This window comes from Arabidopsis lyrata (genome assembly GCF_000004255.2).
Source record: "Arabidopsis lyrata subsp. lyrata unplaced genomic scaffold ARALYscaffold_6, whole genome shotgun sequence".
In the NCBI taxonomy this organism is placed as follows: Eukaryota; Viridiplantae; Streptophyta; class Magnoliopsida; order Brassicales; family Brassicaceae; genus Arabidopsis; species Arabidopsis lyrata.
In genome coordinates this window covers 8556230-8574961 of record NW_003302550.1, presented here as the reverse complement: position 1 = coordinate 8574961, position 18732 = coordinate 8556230, and the positions used below count along the sequence as shown (strand labels likewise).

The following is an 18732-nucleotide window of genomic DNA, read 5'->3' as shown; positions in this document are numbered from 1 at the left end:
TGCCGTGAGACTTCGTGTGTATATATATTTTCATATCTTAGCGTTTTTAATTTCCTTTTGATGTATGAAACTTTTTTTTGTGGTTAATGAGTAAAACAAAGAATCGAACACACATTACCGTAGCATTTAAGGTTGATGTGTGAATCTTAGCGTACGTGAAACAGCTCTTCTTATTGACCCAATTTGATGTTATTGTTAAATTATATTCTCAACAGTGACAAATTTACCAAACATGTCAGCTAAAGCTTAAATTTTATATGTCGGTTATGCTTCACCAACCCAAATTTGAATTGCCTGCCTCAGACCGGTTATAGCAGTATGGGGAGAACCGGTTTGATAAGGATACATAAGTTTTTCGTTTTTCTTCTACCAACCTAAAATTAAGCATGCCATGATAGCTAGCTAGTAATGATCGACGGTGCCAAACCCCGAACGATATGAAGATTTACTTCTGATTCGGTAAGCACTTTACAAAGCAATAAATACAAAATTAATTTTATTTGCTTCTCAATTACTCTATTAGTCTTCGGTTTCCTTCCCTAATATTTATTTGTGTCCATTTATGCTTTAATTTTTTACCTTTCTAGTAGTTTTAATTTTAGGGTCAACTTTGTATAAATGGACAAAAACTATTGTCTTCCTCTAATACATAAGTATATGCCCCAAATGTGTCACTGCCCAAGAAACTAGAAAAAAAAATATATGAAAAAATCAAATTTTGCTAATATGAAATTCTCTCTGGCTCCAACTCTTCTTCTTCTTCTTGTTCTTCTCCTCTTTTATCAACATCACTCTTCTCCAAACCTAAACTCAGACGCTCTCTCTTCTTTCGTAGACGCTAAATCTCTTGCCCCATCTCCTTCACCGTCCATGTCCATGGAGTTTAGTATCGCCTCATCAAACCTTTCACTAATTTCGAGTCCTCATGAAAATGTATGTTCTTAACTAATCTACGTGATCTTATTCAATTATATTAGGCTATGGATTTGTTTTGAATATATATAGTTTGTTGTGATAAGAAAGAAAAGAAGAGAAACAGAATCGAGGAAGGTTTAGCAAAATCGAGAGCTGCCATACGTGAAGCCGTGAGGCTGAAGAAGTTTGCATCGGACAAGGAGGAAACTTCTGTTCCTCGTGGAGCTGTTTACAGAAACGCTTTTGCATTTCATCAGTAAGTTTCTGTTTCCGTTTTTTCTCCGTTTCTCCTTTTTTTTTGCCTTTCAAATTTTCATTAAAAGTTACTTTCCATACTAGGAAATAAATGTAATACTAAGATTTTATTGGAAAAAAAAACTAATTAATATGAAAATTATTAAGGATACAACTAAATCACCCATTGACTGAAAAAAGACTCCGAGTGTGGAGGTTTTGGACGAAAAGAGCCAACTTTGTGCTGCTACATCTTGTGCTAAAGATATGACAACTTCATAATTAAATATATTAAAAAATACAGTACGTACTATAAAATAGATTTTCTTGAATTATTTACTAGTTTGTTTTGGGAAACGAAGCGATTGGGTGTAATTCTAATTCTTCCTCGTTCCTTAGTTCACTGCGTCTCGTTAAACTCGAGATTGAACTATTTTAGTAGCCGTACGTATTCATACTACTCTTTTTTGTTTTTTTTTTAAACTTCAATAATACATTGTTTTTCTTATATATATATATATTTTTTTTGATAAAATTGTTTTTCTTATATTACACACAAACAAACGTGTGCATAGTAAAATACCAGAATAAAAATTTCTCCCAAATCTGTATGCAAATTGTACCTCTATAAAGAACTGCGTAAACTTTATAATATTCTCTAAAAATATGTAAAATTTATTTAATTGGGATTATAGTCAACGTGTCTATGAAATACTATGCACAATGGTATGCGGGTGTAGAGAGAAACGTAGCGCCTACTTAAAGCCTGCTTTGGTATTTGTAGTCACAACTCTCTCTTCTCTTCGAGTAAGATATTTACCTATACTACTTTTTATTGACTTCTAAATAGTTGTAAACGTCGAATTGCTAGTCCCAATTATTTTATTAAAAGAGAATTAGATAAATTTAATTACTCTTAATACATACTCCGTATTCAAAGATTGTCTTGAGATTATTTCCAAAAAGTCACATACACTTATCGTAAAAATCCAATAATGCCATACCTTGGGGTTTTATATTTGCAAAGTACAGTACTCACTTTACAAATTTCTTGGCAGAAATATCTAAAATGTAAGATTATATTCTAAAATGATACGTACTAGTGATTATCACTTAAATAGTTATCAAAACTTGTCTATCACAAACTTATAATAACGTAGGAACTAGTGTTCTTCATTCTGTTATGAGTTATGATCATTGATCAAATACTAATCCAAAGAAGGTACTGTTTACTTAAGAAGAAGATTTATTTATTTTCAAAGAACAGTTTTAACACAAGCCAACAACACTTTTTCTTATGAAATTGAATAGAAGCCATATGGAGATGGAGAAGAAATTCAAAGTGTGGGTGTACAGAGAAGGAGACACACCGTTAGTTCACATGGGTCCAGTGAACAACATATACAGCATTGAAGGCCAATTCATGGACGAGATCGAGACAGGGATGAGCCCATTCGCTGCTAGCGGCCCCGAGGAGGCTCATGCCTTTCTCCTCCCTGTCAGCATCGCCAACGTCGTTCATTACTTATACAGGCCGCTCGTGACCTACTCGAGGGAACAACTTCACAAAGTTTTTCTTGACTACGTCAATGTTGTGGCTCACAAATATCCTTATTGGAACCGAAGCCTTGGAGCCGACCATTTCTTTGTTTCTTGCCATGATTGGGTTTGTGTTCTTTCTGGAACCAGACTTATTTTTGTGATGTTGATACTGAAATGTAACATTTTAAGACTCTTGCAGGCACCAGACGTCTCAGGATCTAACCCGGAGATGATGAAAAACCTGATAAGAGTTCTCTGCAACGCCAACACATCGGAAGGTTTCATGCCCCAACGAGATGTCTCAATCCCGGAGATCAACATCCCCAGAGGCCAACTGGGACCACCTCAATTATCCCGCTCTTCTGGCCATGACCGACCCATCCTTGCTTTCTTCTCAGGGGGCTCACACGGTTATATCCGCAAAATTCTACTGCAGCACTGGAAAGACAAAGATGAGGAGGTCCAAGTCCACGAGTACTTAACCAACAACAAAGACTACTTCAAGCTCATGGCTACGGCAAGGTTCTGTCTCTGTCCCAGTGGCTATGAAGTGGCTAGCCCTCGAGTCGTTGCAGCCATTAACCTAGGTTGCGTCCCTGTCATCATCTCTGATCACTACGCCTTGCCCTTCTCAGACGTTCTTGATTGGACTAAGTTCACCATTCATGTTCCCTCTGAAAAGATCCCTGAGATCAAAACTATACTAAAGAGCATATCCTGGAGACGCTACAAGGTGTTGCAGAGAAGGGTTTTGCAGGTCCAGAGACATTTTGTGATCAACAGACCGTCGCAACCGTTTGATATGCTTCGAATGCTTCTTCACTCTGTTTGGTTGAGAAGACTAAACCTGAGGTTGCCTTTGTGATCCTATATACTCTGTTTTTTGGGGAATGAATATTGGTTGGTATAGAACAAGAGGTGAACAGTAGTATAACATTGAAAGTAGCTACAATGGTAACCAAAGGTTTACATGTAATAAAGACTATTTATAACTGTTTTTGTTCAATGAATTGTATGAATCACTCTTCATAACTCAACTTCGATCAGATGTAATCGTTTGGTCTCTACAGGCATTTTGTCCAACTCAAAGGTGACCAATCCAGAGGAGGAATCGTACTCGAATGCAATCTCATTTGACTCAACGACGCACCTCTTAGGCTTCACAGAAGAGTAAGATCCGAATTTGCCACACCCTTTAACTTCCATTACCACTTTCATCTTCTCGGCTTCATATTTAAGTCCTTCGATAGCTCCTCCCGAATTGTACATGTTTACAAGACCGAGCGGAGCAAATGAGATACCATCAGTAGCCAGATGCTTAATGGGACTCACGGTGAAGATCTCGTGCTCACGGATTTTGAGTGAGATTGGAAGAGACACATTGTATGGCATAATGATAAGTTCGCCTCTGCTCTGGGAGTAAACAGCACAGTCTCCATTCCAGGTCCGTGGATCAGTAGAGGCCTCGGATATTAAATGCACATCACGACCACAAATGGAGCCAGTGAGGCTATCAGTTTTTGTCTGGTGGAAGATGTTTTTTCTTTCTGTGCTGCTCCAAGCTGCTCCTTGGCAGTTATACACGCCAAGAACTCCAGTGTACTTGTTCATGTTCCATATCTTTAGCAAGCTGAAACCAAAACAAAACACATTAACAAAATGAGAAACCAAAAAATTTGAAGACATATTTTTATAAGCCAAATTTGCTTACCTGACACCATCACGGGCAGGATCTGCGAACAAACAATCGCGAGTTGGTCTACCAGGCAATCGAGCACGAAGAATGGATCCATCAGGCAAAACAAGCTTTCTTAGAAGCTCAAAGTTGTGCTTTCCAGGAGCATCACTATATATCAAGAATAGAAACAACATGTAACAATATAAATCTGCAGTCAATAGACAAGTTCAAGTGGAGATATAGTAGTTGAATGATCATACCTAACATAGAGAGGCCCACCACTGATGGCCCTCGCAGAGGCATGGTACTCTGCCGCAGGGTGCAAGGAATGGAACATGTCCCAATCAGGCTGCATAAACTCTCCCAAGAACACACTGTTGTATGCAACCGAAGCTATATGGATGGTGTGAGACACGGGATCGCGTGGGTAGAAATCATCTGATGCTCTAATCACAGCTGCTTGCTTCGAGCAGTAGAGAGCATCTGTATTGTGGCTCATACAAGCAATGCAGCCATTGTCAGGGAAGTTCTTTGCAACAGAGGAGTCAAGAGCTTGATGAAACTGACGAGTTAACTCAACCCGACCGCCTAAACCACCACCCAAAGTCTCCAATATACACTGCACATCCACTTTCACACCGTCCACACCAGCATCAGCCAAGTAACTATGAAGCTCATTGTAGAACTTATACACTTTCTTGGGGCTAACCAAACCCAACCCTTGCAGCGCCATTATATCCGTCTTCCACGTTGGATCATTCTCCACCACACCCTTTGACATATTAGGATACTTCATCACAGATCCGTATTCTCCCCCGGGTCTAACTCCGCCCCAATAACCCGTTATCGCGTGCCACACGTAAACGTATTTCAAACCGTGTTTCTCCTTAGCAATCTTGACAATGTTCTTAATCCCAACGTTTGGATCATCCTTGTTCTTAAACTTTTCATTCTCCTTAATCCCCGTCAATCGAGAAACCGCCTGCTCTTTCTTCTCATCTCCGGTCTCCACCGTGTCATCCCTCTCAACGGATTGCCAACCGTCGTCGATAATGACAAACTTCGGCGGCGTACCACCGGCGGAGAGAGACTCAAGACCAGCTTCGACACCTTCTTGGGTCACTTCTTGATAAAACGCGTCCCAAGTGCACCACCCGAAGTAGTCAACGATCCCTGGAAGTTTCTTTTCGTGACGTTGACGGAAACTATTCAGATGCAACTTAACGGTACGAATAGCGTCCGTTATCGTCTGAAACGGATCTGTACCGGCGTGAATATAAAGAGAGTGAGTAAACGACGACCGTTTAGTGTCGACGTCACCACTCTCCAAACAGAGCTCAACCTCATCGTTAACGTTTCCTTGGAGACACGAACGGAAAGATCCTTCGATTAACGGCAAGAAGACGGTGTAAACTTTCTGGTTAGATCCGTCAGGTTCAAGGTGGGACCCATCGTTGCTCTCGACCAATAAGAACTGCGTCTCGTAGGGAATATCCCGGCCCATCTCGCCCATTTTCTGGGCCATCCACCAGAGCTTAAACCGAAAACAAGACATAAACCGGGAATTACGAAGCGTACCGATCGATACTATGTGTTTACTGTCTTCCTTGTCGAATACAGCTCCGACGAAGACTCCTTCGACCGGTCCAGCCTCCGATGCAGACGTCGTGATGACATTATCTGATAAACCGGTTAAAATCGTCCGGTTCTTGATGATTAGATTCCCATCCGAAATTCGAACCGCCGGTTTAATCGTCATATCTTCTTCTTCGTTTTCTCTGTACCTCCTCTTGAACGGCGAGGCTGCTTCGCGTCTCTGTAAAAAAAAATCCCAAATTTAAGAGCTTTATAAAAGACCCAGAGTTCTGAGATGACGTCAGATTCTGGGTTTTAAACAATCTCTACCAAATTGTAATCGAATATAAATAGATCCAAAGAAACATTACCTTATATGAACAAAACTGAAATCCTCGAGAAGACGAACAATGCCTGCGAATTCCAAGATATGGAGAAAAAAACAAAAAACGTTGTTAGACGCAAAACCAGGGATTAGAGAATGAGTCAATGAAGAGAGATGGTGATAATTAAGATGCGATACCAGAAGACGAAGAAGATGAGCGAATACGAAGCTGTTGTTGTGATGGGAGAATGCGAGCTTGAGGTTTGGATATGAATGGAAGAGAAGATGAGGAGAATCGATGAAATGTGAAAGAGTGAATCAGAGGATGAACCCTTTTTATACGATGGATTCCATTGTAGCAACTGTGTGACGCCATTTTTATTATTCTCTCTCTCTCTCTCTCTCTCTGGCTTTCCTCGTTTGGTGAGTTTTTTACAAGTTTGCAGGAGTCTTTAACTCTTTTATCCAATTCCAAGGTGTTTCTAAATTCAGTTGATATTAAATTATTAATTAATATTTTCTTTTTTTTTGTTTTTTCTTATAAACGTTCAATAATTTTTTGGTTGTTGAATTGTGGATCTCTAGTAATAATTTCTTTTTTAATTACTTTGGTTGTTAAGTTACACGTCTTCCGTTTCTTGTGATTGCTTCTTTCGTATTGTGCAAGACTGCAAGTAATCTCTTAGACATTAATTGATTTATTTTGCTTTGGTTTTATGTGTATATATATAATTATGCGAAAATGTTGAGGTGGTTATCGAATTTTCGCGTCAAATATTCGCATATGGTCAAAACGAATTCCAGAAACCCAATTTTTTATTTTTTGTGAGATAAAATTACAGTTGACCGTTGAAAAGTTTTAAAGGGAGGATGAGGTTGCCACGTCGGATAAATGCTGTAACACATTAGGATATTTAAAAGATATTTTGTTTTTTAAGGATTAAAAGATTTTTTCCACGACCGTATTACGTGTCAGCGGAGACCTTATCACGAGATTAAATTGTTTTCGTCAACATGAATCTCAAAATAGAAGTTTCCTTGCAACTTGTAAGCAAAAATGACTGTTTCTATTTTTAATGGATTTAAATTGTTTTCTTGGTCCAATAATACTTTCCTGTTGCATGATTTTTCTTCTCAACTTTTAATATTTCCTCTTCTCATTGTAATAAATGGGATTGGCATCTATAAATGTATATGGTTTAATTTATCTATGTCAATGTCCTCCTAAGTATTGGTTTAATGTTCTGCTGCAACTTTTTACCTAATGTATTTTTTTTTTCTATGACAATTTTCAAAATTGTTACAAGAACATGAAAAAAGAAGATTTCTCTAATCAAGTAAGATATTAAAAATAAAATTTGAATAGAAATTGTTTTATTGTATATTTTAACGGAATGAAACAGATCACAAATGAAGTAGAGAGACTGACATTTTGTGAAAATTGTAAAATCAAATGGGTGCAATCGACAGAAAGTTGATAGACTCACCAAGTGGCTAAATTATCTTCGCAGATCAACTTGCTTCTACAGATATTGAGCAATGTGCGGCTGCATGGCCCACAACTCCCCATAATTTTTTAGAAAAAAAATCTCATTTTATTAAAATAAATCTTAAAAAGAGAGAGAGTAGTGTACTACACGAAAACGAATAATTTGATGTTTCTTTTTCTTTAATTTTCTGTTGTTTCTTTGTTTTCATTGTTATACTAATAATAACAGAAAACGAAATATTCGGCGATGAATGATTCGCTTGCAGCTAGTGATTTGGTTCAGAAAGACGAAAGTGATTGGGAAAGCAAATCAACTTGTGTTTTTTTTTTTTTTTTTGAGAGAACAAAAAAGTTAGAAAGTTGTCCAATTGGACCCAGTGGGTTTATCCATCCAATATACATTAGTTGGCGGATAAGGGTTTGTCCGATATTATTTAATGTATATCATCATACATTATTTTTTATTTTTGTTAAAACTGTATTTTATAAAATGATTCATCATCAATCAGTCGTCGTTGGAGGTTAAGAGGTAGTCTACAATATAAATTTGTCAATCCTCCACACGTCTCATGCCTTTGTATGTCAAAAATAGCAACAATGTTTTGACGGTGAATTTTCTATGCAACCATCAACTTATTGATAAATTTATGCATGGGGTTTCCCTCAAGCAAGTTTTTGTTTTTATTCAAGCAAGATTAAGTTGCAGAATAATGGATGAAGAGAAATGATTAGAAGTTGTCTCTGTACATGGTGCTAGGTTCGAATCCTAGCCGATGGAGTTTCTCTTTATTTTAATTTTTAACTAAAAGGATTTATGGGTCAACAATGGATGATGGCCCATATATCGTTTAATATTAGTCAGACAGAACCCAATAACCTACATAAACATTAAACACCATTCTCTTTAGCCTTGAAAGACGAGCGGTCCAGGCCGATTTTTGCATTTTTTAGATTTTAGTTTGTTTTTTACATTGTGAATACAAGCATTTGAAGGGGAAAGATATAAAGTGCAATCACAATTTTTAGGACCATAACGTCTATGTATCAATGAAGACATCAATAACATTCTTACCTTTACCTTTTTATTTTACTCCAAAGTATTTAGAGAACAATTATAACTTATTAAAACTAAAAAAGTTTCTTAAAATTCACATATAGCTTAACACAGAATAATTAGTTTCATTTCACACACATGCAAATAGTTCCAAACGTTTAAACACACAACACAACCAATACATAGGTCAAAAGCAAACAAACAACACACATATAGCTTAAGTAAAAGTCGGATAGAGAGTATACATGTAGCTCGAGATTAAGACATGCAGATTCATAAGACAAACTAAATACCACGATATAGATAGGAGTTGAGGATGAGATTCTAGATCTCCATGATCAATCGATGACCAAAGACATGATCTTTTCCTGAAGATTTGGCTGAATCGGCTGCACTCTATATCCAAATTGCCCATCATGATCTCTCATCATCATTCCTCTTGCGTTGCTTGCTATAGCCATATCCTGTTGTTGCTGCATATTCCAAACCATATATCCATATATCTCAAAACACAAACATACTAATAGTTTCAAACCAAATCATAAGCAAAAGGCTTGTATTGATGTATATTTATAAATGTATGAAGATTATTAATAATTTAATATATATATACCAGCTGGAAAGTGAGTTGCCGATGCTCCTCCATAATCATCTTGTCCTGTTAAAACAAAAATGATGCAACCATTAATAAATATTTCAATCCGAAAGCTAGTAGTAGAGTACTATAAGATTAGTTATATGCTCACATTTCTCCTCTTTGAGTTGAGCAACTCCATCTGTATCAAGCAGACCAAATTAAATAAGAAGTTAAATGTATGAATGTATTTGTATATACATATGTATGAATGTATGTAGAAATGTATACATACCTGGTGGTCTCGGACTTTGTCGAGGCCGTGTTCAATGGCGTGCTCGACAGCCATCAGGTTTTTCAAGTTGAGAGACTGTATATCTTCCCCCTTCAAGTGCCTGTATTCACAATTCCCATGAATTTCTAAATTTATGCTGATTTTTTAACATTATTTTAATCAAATGTTTTATATATATACATGTGGAAAGATATGGCAATGAAGGGTGAAGAATGATGACCTGAGCTCCAGTTGTAAGCTATCATTTTCTTTCTTGATTCTATCAATCTCATTGCTGAGGTTCTGGAAACCAATATTTTTCAGCATATGTATTAGATGAGCTATAATGGTTTAATTTTAAGAATTTAGATCAAACAAAAAAACTACTTATTCAATACAAACTAAACATAAATATATACAAAGAAACAATCCATGACAAGTCTCTGTATGTTCATGTTTCATTCAGAACATATTACACATACACACATATCTATATATCTTGATGATATTCATATATGTAAAAGTATACACATATATACATGCACAAATACTACTAGGCAGTGACTTAAATGGTATAAAAGCCTCTGTATGCTTATTACTCTATAAAGATATATCTCAATTGTGAGAATTAAACCTATAATTGTCAGAGCTAATTAATAATACATACAAATTACAATATTTGCATTCAAATTTAATTTAAAAACGATACTCAAAAGTATTTTTCAAGTTTTCAATTAGTTTTGAAAGCCACAAATGTAAAATCAGTATACTGTTCAGACATTCTCATTAATTAATATCACATCCCAGATTTTTCTCTCAATAATCCCATAACCTATGGATCTAAATCTCTTGAGATTTTGTCTTGATGGTTTCAAAAACACAGTTGGTGAATACATGTTTAGATTTACTCTAGAACATATAGAAGATCTTACAAATGAAGCACGAACAAAAGAAAAGAATAACTTCCATGTTTTGTGGCTCCATGTCTTGTTGAGTACAAGAAAATCAATAAAGACGCTTGTAAGGCTACATACACAAAGAAACCTTTTGTAGATCTGCATCTAGGGTTCGAGGTTTTTCTCTTTGACATGTTTTAGGAAAAGAAAATTAAATTACCCATTTCACGATATATCTAGCTAAGAATATTTGTTTTTGAGACAAAACACTATAGTAGATCTGCATCTAGGGTTAAAGATTCAAGGGTCTGTTGACATGTTTTTGGCAAAGAAATTGAATACTTATTTCATGATTTTGGCCATGGAATATTTTTGAGACAAAGAAACTTTAGATTATATAAAAAAAAAGAGGGAGAAAACGAGAGAGTACCTCATGCTTAGCATCCCATAGTTTCTTGCCAGATAACTTCTGGTATTGGTCCAACATAGCACCAAGATCCATGGAAGGACAACAATAATCAACCATCTTACCATTACTTGCAAAGATTATGAGAGCAACTTTTGCATCACAAAGAACTGTGATCTCTTTAGCCTTCTTCACCAACCCATTCCTCCTTTTCGAGAACGTCACCACTCTGTTGTTTGCGTTCTCTATCCTCTTTATCTCGATCTTCCCTCTACCCATCTTTCTCTCTCTATCTCTTTCTCAAATCTAGGGTTTGCTATGAAATCGTTAAGATGTGGAGGAGAGGATATGTGGTTTATATGAAGAACATGAAGAGGAGCATTGGTTTTAAAGCAACATTGATGAGAGAGAGAGAGAAAAATGTTTGGGATTAATCTTGAGGTGAAGAGAGACTTTGACAGTTTGGGATTGAAAACAAAGCTACTTTCTTGATGGCACAGTCATGGAAGGCTTGCTTTTGCTTCTCTTATTACACATATATAGTCATAGCCAACTCTATTTTCTCCCCTTTTTTTTAACACTACCAAAAAGATAAAAACTTGAAGTATAACGTAATAAAATAAAGTTAAAACAAACTTAGTTATTTTGCTTAATGAACACTCTTTGCATGTGATTGATGTTTGTTTGCTTTCATTTGATTTGATCATTTCAGTCTCTCTCTTGATAGGTTAAAGTGTCGTTTAATTAACCTCTGGTCTCTTCCGTACTATGTTTTCTTCAATGAACTGTAGATTGAGACTACTTTGAAAAAGAAAAAAATGTATCTAGAAAGATCAAATTTTCATATGAAATGTGATCAAACTTTATCTTACTCGTGTATGTTGTATAAATAGATTTGAGATTTAAGAGTTCTAACACGATAACACCATAATTTTCTTATCCAATGACACCATCAATTAATTAGTTTGAGACACTATCTTATTTTTTTTTTTTTTTTTTTTTTTATTTTTTTTTATTTTTTTTTTTTTTATTTTTTTTTTTTTACACTATCTTATTATATTACGTTAATTTCTAGACTTTAACAATTATCAACGATTGGTTACAGTACATTGTGACATTTGATAATAATTTTGTAAATAATAAAAATAAATTGTGAGTAAAAACAAAAGATGGAAACAATACACTTTGAATTTTTTGGAGTTTCAGAAAACAAAATATAAAATAAAGATTTTCATTTGTAGACAAATATTTCCCATTTTATCTATCTAGAAAATTAACCCTAAAACCAAATGAAAACCTCGAGTTTTACAACTTTGTAGATTTAAAACCAAATATCTCTCTAAATTTTATAACCATTTTATTCTTTTACAGGTTCTTACTTTGGTAAAGCCAAGACTTGCTATTTCAAGAACTCTATGTCATATATAGGTCTTATCGAATATCGTAGCTACACTATAAAAATCAAACATATTAAATTATTGAAAGTTCAAGATATCACATTGACAAAAGAAGTAAATGAAATAAAGTTAAATCCAGATTGTTAAGAAAGAAAAGAGGAGCAGTGTAGTTACCAAAGACTTTCGTATAACCATTGGATCATGCTTATACTATTATGGGGAAAATGTCATTGGTTGTTGAAAACAAAAACAAGTTTATGGTTTTCTTGATTCACGTCAATCATACACGTGTCAAATTATTGTGGACGTTTGTGGTCTCATGTTGTACTTAGTACGGACATATTTTTTGGCCTTTTCTCGAATATTAACTATAAAGCCATATATTAAAAATCTCAACAAATAAATTGTGAATTCAGGTGATAAACTGGATCAAGAAGATGAAAGTTGTCCACGAAATATGGTAATATATAGTAGTAATCTGAATGATGTTGAATACCACTATTTCTTTTGCAACCGAATACTCATATATCGAAACTCATACTAATCACAAGTATAAGACGTTTATAATGACTTGAAAACAAGTCCTTATTTTCACAAAGAGTCATATACATGACTATAGAAATAAGGAGAGTAAGGTAAAACAAACACATATTGATTAACTAAGTTTCGAGTGTGACTCAAAAGAGAGCAACAACAGCAGAAACAAAAGCGACCAGAAAAGTAGCACCACCTAATGAGGAAGCGGCATTTCCAGCTGGAGTAGTGGTTCCGTTAGAGCCTGAAGGTGTTGTGGTCCCGCCCGCAGTGGGGGGAGTGGTTCCTCCAGCACTTGGGGTTGACCCAGGTGCTGGGGTAGCACCACCACCAGCACCTGGAGTAGCACCTCCACTTGCACCAGCACCAACTACATTGATGGAGAGTTTTTGACCAAAACGGCAATGGTCACCGACGGTGCAGATAAAGTATTGTGGTCCAGTGGTGTTTAGCATAATTTTGACTGGAGGAACCGTCATATGGCTGATGGGTTTCTCTTTCTCGCAGTTTTCAAATGCATCTTGTGTTACAACTGCCACATCATGCCTCCCAGCAGCGAAATCAAATTCTGTAAGAAGAATATCGAAAAAGGTATAAATATCATTAGATAACGTTTGATTTCGCATGATATATATGTGATTTATATACATGTGAACTAAATACATCAGTCGGTGGAAACTCTATTAATCCTTTTTTTACGTCGAATATGTTCAACAAATATAGAAACAAAGACAGAACAACATCTACATGCATGATCCATGAACGATCCCATAATATCGACTACTGTTATAAAACAAAGACATAGAAAACTCACCGAGCTCGTCGCCTACACGGAAAGTTTTACCGGTAGCCCAAGTAGTATAGAACTCGGGGTCCATAGGTCTCGTCCATTCGGTATCATCACCAACATCATAGTCCTCCGCGAAGACAACAACTGCAGCGAAAACCAAAACCATAAAGGTAACCGTTTTGAAAACTCCGGCCATATTGTTATGTGTTGAAGCACTCAGGTCACCCCCTTTTCTTTTCTTGGTCGAGAACTATATATGTCGTCTCTTAAAAGATAGTAAATGACCCTTACGATTTATGTGTTTGTTGTGGTTTCAAAAGTCTTGCAAGAGAGACACATATTTATAGGACAATTAAAGAGAGGCTCTCAAGGGGTAATACGCAAGGTACGGAAAGACGCGTTACGTGTTGTGTCGTTGAACAAATCCACATTAGGATATTATCACTTGTGGTCAATTTTGTCTGCTAAGTTTTTTTTTGTCCATAATTGTTATTTTTAGCGCGTAAAAACATTGTCCATTCGTATATTTAGATCAAGTAAAGAAAAAACGTGACTAAATTTACTTTTTGGTTTTTGATTTTCGTGTTCAGACTAAATATAACTACCTAATTATAACCGACCGATATTAAGGCATCGAAGAATAGTAGGATACTAAATTATTACTAATGTTAGAAAGAAACAAAGTGTTAAAAGTCAGTGGATATGGATGAAATATTAGGTGTTTATAGCATTTATAGTGTTTGTTTATGGATAAGTCGATAATTGTTTAGAACTTTCTAGGCTCCATCGTCAACGAACTCAGGTCGTACTCAGTACTCAAAAAAAAACCAACCCAACAAATATACACACTTACTTACACGTAAACGAATGCGGTCATAAACTGAAACCAAAAGCGGTCAAACTCACTTCAGTTTTGTTTCGAGTTTGGATAGTTCACAAAAGACCAATCAGGGACTCAAGTGATTGGTCATTGGTCCGATTCTAAACCGAAATATCCATCCCCGAAATATCCATCCCCTAAAAAAGGGACCTGTCAATGACTGGATATTTCTGCTTCAAGAGCAAAACCAAGCCTAACCAAATAAACAGTGTCAAGAACCTTCTTGCTCTAGACAAGAATCACTGTCTGAAACTTGTTTACTTGGACAGGTTCTTACATTATGTCCCATTTTATTGCAGAACCGACAAGCATACCTTCTTCTACCAACACCATCTCCACTGGAATCCCCACCAGGGCCACTAGGTCTCACTCCGGTCGGCTTCAGGCATGTTCTGCTGTTGTGGCCGCTTTCACCGCATATTCCACATTGGTGATGCCTGGTGGAAATGCCTTTCGTGACCATTGATTTTGACTTAGGACAAGTTCTTCGGTTATGGCCTTTCCCGCCGCAACCCCGACATCTAAATCTTCTGTCCGCATTAGTGCCTAGTTCTGGACAGTAATGGCGTCTATGGCCTTCCTGTCCACAGTTCTTGCAGTAAAATTTAACCCCTGAACCAATGAGAGAAAACAAATGATTCTTTCACCATTTCATAGTTTGCACAACAACTGTCACCACAAAAGGAAATCAAATCGAAACCTACATTTCTACAGTCTGAAACAACATTATATCTCAACTTTAAGTGACAAGCCTCAACCTAATTCATCTCACTGATCTTACATTATTGGAGCTCCAGAAACAAAAGATTAATAAATTGAGCTAAACTCTGAATTTCTACCAAGAAACCGAGATTTACCTTTCATGGATAGGCTTCTCTGTTCACGGTTGTCAGGGTCACTGAAGAAAGCTTTCATAGATTCGGATGCATGCTTTCTAGCAGCTGGTGTTCCTTTAGCTTTCTAGAACACAATAACACTAAGCAGATTCAAGGAAAAAAACAAAAGTTGTTCCATGCTAATTTAGGATATAAAATAAAATGGAGTTGATTACAGACCTTAATTGCAGCTACCCTTTGAGCATGAAGCACAGGATCACGATGTATAATCTTCATTCGTTTACTAAAAAGTCCAGTTTTGGCATTGAGACTCTATAAAAACCATAATTTGGACTGACTATAACAATTTCCCATGGAGAGAGTACTAATATGAATGAAACTAAATTTTAAAATGAAACTAACTTTTAGAGATCGGCTGATCTTTTGTCCAACTTCAGGAGTCGGTGACTGGTAAATCCGCTTCGATTTCCTCCTTTTACTGAACTTAATCTCTAAATTATCAACCTCATCATCCTCCTTTACTCTAAATGGAGAACTGTGGCAGAAAAAAAATGAGGTTTATTAGTTAAACAATAAGCAGAATTGAGATGTCAATTCTTGAATAACAGTACCTGGATCTAGCTTTCTCCCAAGGTCGTTCATCGATTGATTCTTCCCAGATGACACAATCCCCCAAACATCTGAGACAAGTCATTATGCCCTACACAAATTTAAGCAAAGTTCTATAACAAGGAAAGACTTTTGTTACTCAAAAGTTTGAAGTCAATTTTGATACTTTTAATACCTTTCCTTTGCATTGAGGGCAGTCCAATCGCGACCTCTCGATTCCGCAATTTGAGCATGAAGTATAACCTCTTCCTCTACAAGTTGGACATGGAAGCTCTCGAATGTACTGACCGTTAGGACCAAACCATGACCTTGGTTCGCGCGAATCACCAGATATGATCCTGAATAAACCATCACCAAAAGCACATTTTGAAGCTCAGCCAAATTGTGGATACATGTATCTTACCAACTTGGCCAAGTAACTTTTTTTTTGGTCTAATGATTTCATTGATAATAATATACGATTTAGTTATACCAACGACTTAACGAGTAACTAACAGAATATGTATTTCTAATTTTTAGGATTTTCCTTTTATTTTTAGGAAATTATTAAGAGTTTTTCTTTCTTTTTCCTTTTTTTGGTGAAAGAGTTTCCACTTCTTTTTTTCCTATTCCTAGAGTGCTTTGCTTTTACGTTTTAGTATAAATAAGATAGGGTCTCTATATTATGAGACTCAAACAAGCTAGAGAGAGAGAGCTTTGGAGGTTTATACGTTTGAGTCTTGCAATAAAGAGAGCTTTTTTGGGGGTTTTGTATGATCGTGATTCTTAACTACCTGAAAATAAGAACCTAAGGAATGATTACCAGTAGGATTGAGTCACGTTTGGACGCGATAGAAAGGAACCAAGAGATCTTCCGTGAGGAATTGATTGGGTTTCATAAGAGACAGAAAAAGATCCAGAATGCTATTTTGGAGTTAACAGGGATGGTTTCGGCTTCACAATTGTCCCATCCTAAACAACAATCTGCAAGACTGCAACAGTCCTACAGGGGAACATAGAGATGCCAAGTTTTGATGGAGACGATCTCTTCAAGTGGCTAGAAATCGTTGAACAGTACTTTACTTTGCAACTCACTCCAGAGTTTCGGAAGGTAGACATTGCATTCATGAGTATGGAAGGTGATGCGCTACACTGGTTACAATGTCTACGACGAGAGAACCCGACTTTAACATGGTCTCAACTAAAAACTGAGCTTATAGAAGAATTTGGAGGAGGAGATACTACAGCCTCTCCTGGTGAACAATTGGCATCACTTCGACAAACAGGATCCGTAGACGAGTACGCGAATGAATTCCGTGCTCGGGCGGCTCAAATCGATAAGGACCAACTACTACAAGGCATGTTTCTTAATGGACTTAAAGAAGAAATCCGTGTGAAGTTTCGGCCAAACGATGCTGAAGGACCGGAAATTGCTATACGCACCGCAAAAGCAATCGAGAGAGAGTTGAATTTTAACAACCAAGCAAAGGGTAGACGCGAATATTCGCACCAAGAATCTCTCGACATGAAAACCGAAGGCCTCTGTTGTCGCTGCCTTCACCGTACTCCCTTTTAGATGACTTCTGAGGATAAGGCAATCATCGATGGAGAGAAACGTGCTATGTAAGAAGACCACTGGAGTCCAGCCTTGAGGACAAGACTTTAGTTTTTAGGAGACTTGAGAATGTTATGTAATTCTTACTTAATTTAGGATTTCTATTTCTTGAATTTTTATGAAATTGTTCAGGACTTCCACTTGTCTATTTTCAAGATTCATTATGTATTCATGTTTGGCTTTTACGTTTTAGGAAAAACAAGGATTGGTGTCTCATTTAAGAGACTCATCCAGGCTAGAGAGAGCTTTGGAGGTTTATTGATTGATCTTGATCCCTCGGAATCAAATTGGTTTCACTTTGAATGCTTTCACAGGATCTTAGCTCAAAGCAGACAAATGGGTTGCAGGCAGATGCCAAAATTATTATACTCTTGCTTTAAAAAGAATGAGAAAAATCGTGATTGTTTTCATTGAGAAGCCTCATAGTTCTTTTGAGTTTAGAGCTGTTTCATGAAATTGATCGTGAATTCACTATAAAGAGGTTTGGAAATGTCTGACCTGGGCTTGAAATCAACACCAAAGAGTTCCTCTGAGGGATCATAACCAATCTGTCGCTGTTTCAAAGCAGGGGCAAAAGTGAAATTCCATCAATGTGAGTACAGAGAGTGGATAATTGGTAAGAGATAGAGAAAGTAATACGATGTTTTGTCTGGAAGATGAAACTGAACCATCGTCCTTGTTGTCGGAAGAAGAAGAAATCGCGCGAGGAAAAAAGACGAATTTTGAGTTGGGATTGAGAAGAAACTGAAATCGGGTGTTCTTCTTTCTCAACCATTGTGGCTGCAAAACCTGAAACCTAGCAGGAATCGAGCACATGAGGAGTCAACAAACCCTGGAAACAATTACTATCAACGAAGATCAGATCAGGAACACCCACCACACACACACGAGTGTTCGTCTGTAAAAATAAGAGAAGCTTTAACTTACGCGGGGAGCCGGGGACTGTACAACGTGGCATATGTTTTACGCTCTAATTCGAACCAACCAACAACAACTGTGCTAAATTCTTCCAACATGGAGGATACGAGAGTAATTTACCAAAACTTAAAAAAGTTCGTATTATTATAAGGGAATCAAATGACATTTTCGACAACAACGAAATCTATAAAAAAAATCTCGATTAACTTTTT

The 18732-nt window shown here is 36.6% G+C and overlaps 5 protein-coding genes across 7 annotated transcripts; 1 reads left to right on the top strand and 4 right to left on the bottom strand.

The window, feature by feature from the left end:
• The first annotated feature begins 295 nt into the window (after window positions 1-295).
• Window positions 296-3581, top strand: LOC110227270 (probable glycosyltransferase At5g20260). Its single transcript, XM_021020995.1, has 3 exons — window positions 296-933; window positions 1020-1171; window positions 2461-3581. Exons 1-3 carry the CDS (start codon window positions 703-705, stop codon window positions 3554-3556), a joined length of 1479 nt encoding a protein of 492 aa, XP_020876654.1. The 5' UTR covers window positions 296-702; the 3' UTR covers window positions 3557-3581.
• An 11-nt stretch (window positions 3582-3592) lies between these two features.
• On the bottom strand, window positions 3593-6717 carry LOC9308001 (probable galactinol--sucrose galactosyltransferase 6). Of its 2 annotated transcripts, none has more exons than XM_002871886.2 (5): window positions 6468-6717; window positions 6316-6358; window positions 4630-6185; window positions 4403-4537; window positions 3593-4321 (listed from the first exon to the last, which is right to left on the bottom strand). In XM_002871886.2, the coding sequence occupies exons 3-5, from the start codon at window positions 6126-6128 to the stop codon at window positions 3718-3720; spliced, it is 2238 nt and encodes a 745-aa protein (XP_002871932.1). In that variant the 5' UTR covers window positions 6129-6185; window positions 6316-6358; window positions 6468-6717; the 3' UTR covers window positions 3593-3717. The 2 variants fall into 2 exon arrangements, with proteins under 2 accessions (XP_002871932.1, XP_020876652.1); XM_021020993.1 differs by having other exon boundaries at window positions 6316-6374; window positions 6468-6698.
• A 2196-nt stretch (window positions 6718-8913) lies between these two features.
• On the bottom strand, window positions 8914-11550 carry LOC9308000 (floral homeotic protein PISTILLATA). The gene is made up of 6 exons (XM_021020191.1): window positions 10987-11550; window positions 9902-9963; window positions 9682-9781; window positions 9559-9588; window positions 9426-9470; window positions 8914-9285 (listed from the first exon to the last, which is right to left on the bottom strand). Exons 1-6 carry the CDS (start codon window positions 11239-11241, stop codon window positions 9151-9153), a joined length of 627 nt encoding a protein of 208 aa, XP_020875850.1. The 5' UTR covers window positions 11242-11550; the 3' UTR covers window positions 8914-9150.
• A 1283-nt stretch (window positions 11551-12833) lies between these two features.
• LOC9307999 (blue copper protein) lies at window positions 12834-14134 on the bottom strand. The gene is made up of 2 exons (XM_002871884.2): window positions 13708-14134; window positions 12834-13461 (listed from the first exon to the last, which is right to left on the bottom strand). Exons 1-2 carry the CDS (start codon window positions 13877-13879, stop codon window positions 13037-13039), a joined length of 597 nt encoding a protein of 198 aa, XP_002871930.1. The 5' UTR covers window positions 13880-14134; the 3' UTR covers window positions 12834-13036.
• Window positions 14135-14445: 311 nt separating this feature from the next.
• LOC9307998 lies at window positions 14446-18498 on the bottom strand. 2 transcript variants are annotated; one of them, XM_002871883.2, is made up of 8 exons: window positions 18242-18498; window positions 18101-18156; window positions 16184-16346; window positions 16011-16099; window positions 15802-15934; window positions 15619-15711; window positions 15421-15523; window positions 14446-15175 (listed from the first exon to the last, which is right to left on the bottom strand). In XM_002871883.2, the coding sequence occupies exons 1-8, from the start codon at window positions 18416-18418 to the stop codon at window positions 14775-14777; spliced, it is 1215 nt and encodes a 404-aa protein (XP_002871929.1). In that variant the 5' UTR covers window positions 18419-18498; the 3' UTR covers window positions 14446-14774. The 2 variants fall into 2 exon arrangements, with proteins under 2 accessions (XP_002871929.1, XP_020876168.1); XM_021020509.1 differs by having other exon boundaries at window positions 16011-16079; window positions 18242-18370.
• Window positions 18499-18732: the final 234 nt, after the last annotated feature.

Excerpts from the sequence above, each read along its gene's own strand:
- LOC110227270 (XM_021020995.1), top strand. The coding sequence starts at position 703 with ATGAAAAAATCAAATTTTGCTAATATGAAATTCTCTCTGGCTCCAACT. Across the intron at positions 934-1,019 it reads TTTCGAGTCCTCATGAAAAT|AAAGAAAAGAAGAGAAACAG; the intron begins GTATGTTCTTAA and ends TGTTGTGATAAG. Across the intron at positions 1,172-2,460 it reads AACGCTTTTGCATTTCATCA|AAGCCATATGGAGATGGAGA; the intron begins GTAAGTTTCTGT and ends GAAATTGAATAG.
- LOC9308001 (XM_021020993.1), bottom strand. The coding sequence starts at position 6,645 with ATGGCGTCACACAGTTGCTACAATGGAATCCATCGTATAAAAAGGGTT. Across the intron at positions 6,186-6,315 it reads TTCAGTTTTGTTCATATAAG|AGACGCGAAGCAGCCTCGCC; the intron begins GTAATGTTTCTT and ends TTTTTTTTACAG. Across the intron at positions 4,322-4,402 it reads CCTGCCCGTGATGGTGTCAG|CTTGCTAAAGATATGGAACA; the intron begins GTAAGCAAATTT and ends TTTTGGTTTCAG.
- LOC9308000 (XM_021020191.1), bottom strand. The coding sequence starts at position 11,241 with ATGGGTAGAGGGAAGATCGAGATAAAGAGGATAGAGAACGCAAACAAC. Across the intron at positions 9,964-10,986 it reads TATGGGATGCTAAGCATGAG|AACCTCAGCAATGAGATTGA; the intron begins GTACTCTCTCGT and ends ATTGGTTTCCAG. Across the intron at positions 9,782-9,901 it reads AGCTTACAACTGGAGCTCAG|GCACTTGAAGGGGGAAGATA; the intron begins GTCATCATTCTT and ends TTGTGAATACAG.
- LOC9307999 (XM_002871884.2), bottom strand. The coding sequence starts at position 13,879 with ATGGCCGGAGTTTTCAAAACGGTTACCTTTATGGTTTTGGTTTTCGCT. Across the intron at positions 13,462-13,707 it reads CCGTGTAGGCGACGAGCTCG|AATTTGATTTCGCTGCTGGG; the intron begins GTGAGTTTTCTA and ends TTCTTCTTACAG.
- LOC9307998 (XM_002871883.2), bottom strand. The coding sequence starts at position 18,418 with ATGTGCTCGATTCCTGCTAGGTTTCAGGTTTTGCAGCCACAATGGTTG. Across the intron at positions 16,100-16,183 it reads GCCCTCAATGCAAAGGAAAG|GGCATAATGACTTGTCTCAG; the intron begins GTATTAAAAGTA and ends AAATTTGTGTAG. Across the intron at positions 15,712-15,801 it reads AGATCAGCCGATCTCTAAAA|AGTCTCAATGCCAAAACTGG; the intron begins GTTAGTTTCATT and ends TGGTTTTTATAG.